The sequence below is a fragment of the Zingiber officinale genome, chromosome 2A (genome assembly GCF_018446385.1).
Source record: "Zingiber officinale cultivar Zhangliang chromosome 2A, Zo_v1.1, whole genome shotgun sequence".
NCBI classification, from domain to species: Eukaryota; Viridiplantae; Streptophyta; class Magnoliopsida; order Zingiberales; family Zingiberaceae; genus Zingiber; species Zingiber officinale.
In genome coordinates, this window is record NC_055988.1 from 56,623,501 (window position 1) to 56,627,840 (window position 4,340).

Consider the following 4,340-nt stretch of genomic DNA (forward strand, 5'->3'; position numbering starts at 1 on the left):
TAACCTACCTAAATTATGTATGACATGTGCATAATTAAACTAATACCAAATACACAGAGGCAAAACCCTACTCTGATACCAATTGTTGGTTGCTACTCGGAAAACCCAATGGCTCCACTGTATAAAAATTTTGTATGTGATCTGAACCTTTCCTAGCTACCATGTGTTCTTTTAAGTTAACCTTGTATCTTCTGCGGAACTTAACACGTTTGATTCCAAGTTTAACTTATATGTTCTTTTAGGTTTAGATTTGGATCTCCTGCGGAACTTAACACGTTTGATCCAAATCACATAGGTTATAAATTCAATTAAATATTAGTTTCCAAAATTGACTTCCAGTACTGCATGGCGAGGCACTTGGTCTTCTTGGATATGGGAGCAACCACCACCGACTAGACAAAGCCTTTTAAGGAAAGTTAATATTTAATTTCCTTATATAACTCTAGGTTAACCAAAAGGAACGATCAAATCACAAGGAAAAAAGAAAAAGAACACAACACCGAAATTAAATTCGAAAAAAAGAATCGAATGCCTCTTGTATTTGGTATTTATACAAAGAGAAATTAACTAGTATGATGCGAAAATTTAATACTAGTTATACCTCTTCCTTGTATGCTAAAAACCTCGAGATCTTCTGCCATATCCCTCGCCTCCTCTTGGACGTCGTGTGGGTGACGATCCTCCAAGACGAACATCACCCGGAGAGCTTCTCCTCCTTCTCTAGAATTCGGCCACCACCACCACAAAGGAGCAAAAGAGAGCAAAGGGAAGAGAGGGAGAGGGGTCGGCCACTTGATGATCTCCAACAACACAATATCAATTGTTATGTTATTCAATGCCTCCCCTTCTCCCCTTTTTATATTAGTTTCCCAACGAAAAATTATGGAAAGAGTTTTATAAAAAATTAGCACTACAAGAAAAAAGCCTAACAACAATGATTTTTCACCGTTGTCGTAGCCCATTTTAAACTGTTGTTAAAGGTCGTGTTGTTAAAAGGGGTGCCCAAAGATAACAGTTTTTAACCGTTATCTTTGAAGGCAAAGACAACATTTTTACAACGGTGAAAAACTGTTATCTTTTCCTTCAAAGACAACAGTTTTTCACCGTTATCTTTGAGCATCTACCTTTAATAACAGGATCTTCAACAACAGTTTTAAACTATCTACGACAACAGTGAAAAATCGTTGTCTTTTTTTGATAAAAAATAAAAAAAAATATTAAAATTTATTATACTATTTTCTAGTATTATAAATCATTCAAAATACTAAATTTGTAAATAAAATTTAACATATAATTTTCTAACATTCGAAAATAATATTTACAACATTCTGAAGAAATTTCAAAAGCAGCCAACAAAATGACAACTAACGACACTATTAAAACAAAGGTAGAGCAACACAACATCCTAATCCTAGAAGAGTAACACAACATCCTATTCTTGATATCCAGTTTTGAAGAGTTGGATCATTTGAACTACTTTTACCATGTACAACACTAGAAGAGTAACAAAAAACTGCTTCTTAATTCTCCTAATCCTTCATCTTCTTCATCCTTGCCATGTTTGCATCGTACTTGGATCGAAGTGGACCAAGTAGATAAAGAAAGAAGATAAACTAAATGCCTTCATCTTCTTCATCTTTGCTTCTTAATTCTCCTAATCCTTCATCTTCTTCTTCCTTGCTTCTTAATTCTCCTAATCCTTCAAACTCCACCTGTAAGAAGAAGATAAAGAAATGTCACTTGATCTAAACTAAATGCCTATGAATAATAAAAAAATCTGAAATCTCATAAAGTAGACTTAATTCATTAATAATGCATCATATTGAATGCCTCTCCATGACTAGCTTAATAGCCTGTGCTATAGACATGTCTTCATTTGTTTCATACCTGAGTTTGTTAGCTTGTAAACGTTGAACTGTCATTTCACAAGAGAAATATTTCCAAGTTATCAGCACTGCAGATATAAGGTTAATAAAGAACTTGCCTCTTCCAGAATGGTTTCAAACACCTTACCAACTTTTTCCACTAGATCTTGAGGCACTTGATGTCCATCACCATCAAAGAGTGCGTAGCTGAAAAATAGAAGTAAATTTATCTCCATAAGATTATAGTCTCCATGATCAGTGATATCTGTTAGTTATTCAGTTAACCATTACCTCTCCAAGTCATGATCATACAAGATAGAATTATCACCAGAAGTTCGATAAATTGGTAGACCAAGTCTTCCAATCCAAGATGCCAATGGATTCTCGTTGCAGACACCATGCAACCTGAAGTGTCCAAATTAAAACTCCTAGTCACTGAAATTTTAAAGGCTGGCCACAATCCTCTTCCGAAGGAATGAAAACAAAAACATAAAAAAAAGAAGCATACCAGGCTGCTCCCATGTCAACAGGAAAACCAAATGAGTAGTCAGTGTGAACTCGACCACCAATTCTATCCCGAGATTCTAAAAGCACAACCTGAGGAATAAAAAATAAACTTCCATGTGATACAAATTTACCCAGCCACTTCACACACTGCATTCATATCAGAACTTAGAATCTAATATGTAAAGGCAACTGAAAAAACCGTTAATTTATATCGACATAACACCTGAAAAGCTGTATTTTTCAGTGCATGAGCAGCTGCAATCCCTGCAAATCCACCACCAATGACAATGGCAGAAGGAGAGCGAGATTGCCTTGCTTCAGTCTTCTGATAGAATGATGCTGCAAGAAAATTTAAGTCAATATATATATAGATATATATGTTGATGTGAAGCAGTAAAATGCAAACTAGAATATATAGTGATTTTAACACCATGAAAAAAACATAATTAATAATAAATCCAACACAAGAACAAGCAACATATTCTGTCGTGTTGTATATATATTTACCAAATGCATTTTCCTTCCACATGGTTGACCTCTAAAAATAATTCAGAAAGTACCCCAATAATAAGACTAACAATAGAAAACACCCCAAACATAAACATTTAGTTTTATTTGCAATTATGACAGATAATCATGTAACTAGCTTCAGTATTCCCACAAAAAAAAAAAGATATGTAACATAACAATATACTGATACAAAGAAAACTAAAGGGATGACCATTAAAGGAAAGAATACCTTAAATAAAATGAATTCAGAAAGTTCCCATAGGCTCTGGATTAATCCTTTAAGTTTACTTTAATCATGAGCTAAATCATTGCAGTGAATAGATTTAAATCGAAGTAGGTAAAATTCCCATTTTGGCAGCCTGTATACCTCACGAAACCCATCTGCAATTTCACACTAGAGGTTGAAATTGAGTTCTTACAAATCTTTAAACTTGATATACCGAAAGATGGAATAAAGCAGGAGGCTATACTCACCAGAAAAATCCAAATTGATGCTGGAAATCATTAAAAAAGGGATGAGTAGATTCAAAAATCTACTAAGCTTGAACACCAACATCTCACGATTGGAAGCCCTAAGAATCAACTTGAAATCAGTCAAAAAATTGAAGATTTTGTGACTAAAAATTTACGCAGAAATAGGTCACAAAAAGGACTCTATTTGGGCAGAAACAAGCATAAAAAATATGTAAGGAACAAAACCCCTCAAATGATTTGAAAATGAGGGAGGCGGGGAGGCGAAGGGTTTCAGTGACAGTGGCGAGTACGCGGAGAAGAAGTTTGTCCAAGAGCAGCAGAGATCTCTTCCTCCATCGCAGGTTCATTTTCATTAGGGTTTGGGTTTGATCACTGAGTCGCATGTTGAAGAGTGCATGATAGAGAGGCCTTTTAGTTGAGGCGGCAGCGACGCATATGGCAGAAGCGAACCTGAGGCCCATCTAGGATGGAAGGCAGTGGAGCATCTAGGGTTTTCGACGAGAAGATGCAGGAGGAAGAAGTAGATGACACTTACTGTTAGTGGATTTCATGTCGGAGGTCTTGCCGGTGAGGGCGTCCTTTATGGACTCATGGACTGCTGCTGCTCCTGCGCGGCTCCGGTGAGCGAGAGATTGTGAGAAAAGAGGGACAGAAATACATAGGGATTGAGAAGATAAAGGGTGGAATGCGGCGGCAAAAAACTTTCGGGGAGAGGGAAAGAAAAAAAGCGGGGCAAAAATTGGCGAAGGGGAAAAAACGGCGAAGGAAAAAAAACACTTGTATTCAACATCACTTAATAGACAACGGTTTTTAAAAACTATTGTCATAATCGCAAAAAAAAGCCCACATAGACAACAGTTTTCAAAAATTGTTGTTGTAGCATTTAAAAACCGTTGTCGTAGTCTTAAAAAAACATAAATAGACAACGATTTTTAAAAACTATTGTCGTAGGCCAAAAAAATTGCTAAAAGACAACGATTTTTG

General features: G+C 35.9%; 1 protein-coding gene across 1 annotated transcript; it reads right to left on the reverse strand.

Annotated features, from left to right (window-relative positions):
* Window positions 1-1,948: 1,948 nt before the first annotated feature.
* LOC122043671 (polyamine oxidase 3-like) lies at window positions 1,949-3,817 on the reverse strand. The gene is made up of 5 exons (XM_042604273.1): window positions 3,577-3,817; window positions 2,596-2,711; window positions 2,374-2,462; window positions 2,157-2,270; window positions 1,949-2,072 (listed from the first exon to the last, which is right to left on the reverse strand). Exons 1-5 carry the CDS (start codon window positions 3,815-3,817, stop codon window positions 1,949-1,951), a joined length of 684 nt encoding a protein of 227 aa, XP_042460207.1.
* Between the last annotated feature and the right edge of the window lie 523 nt (window positions 3,818-4,340).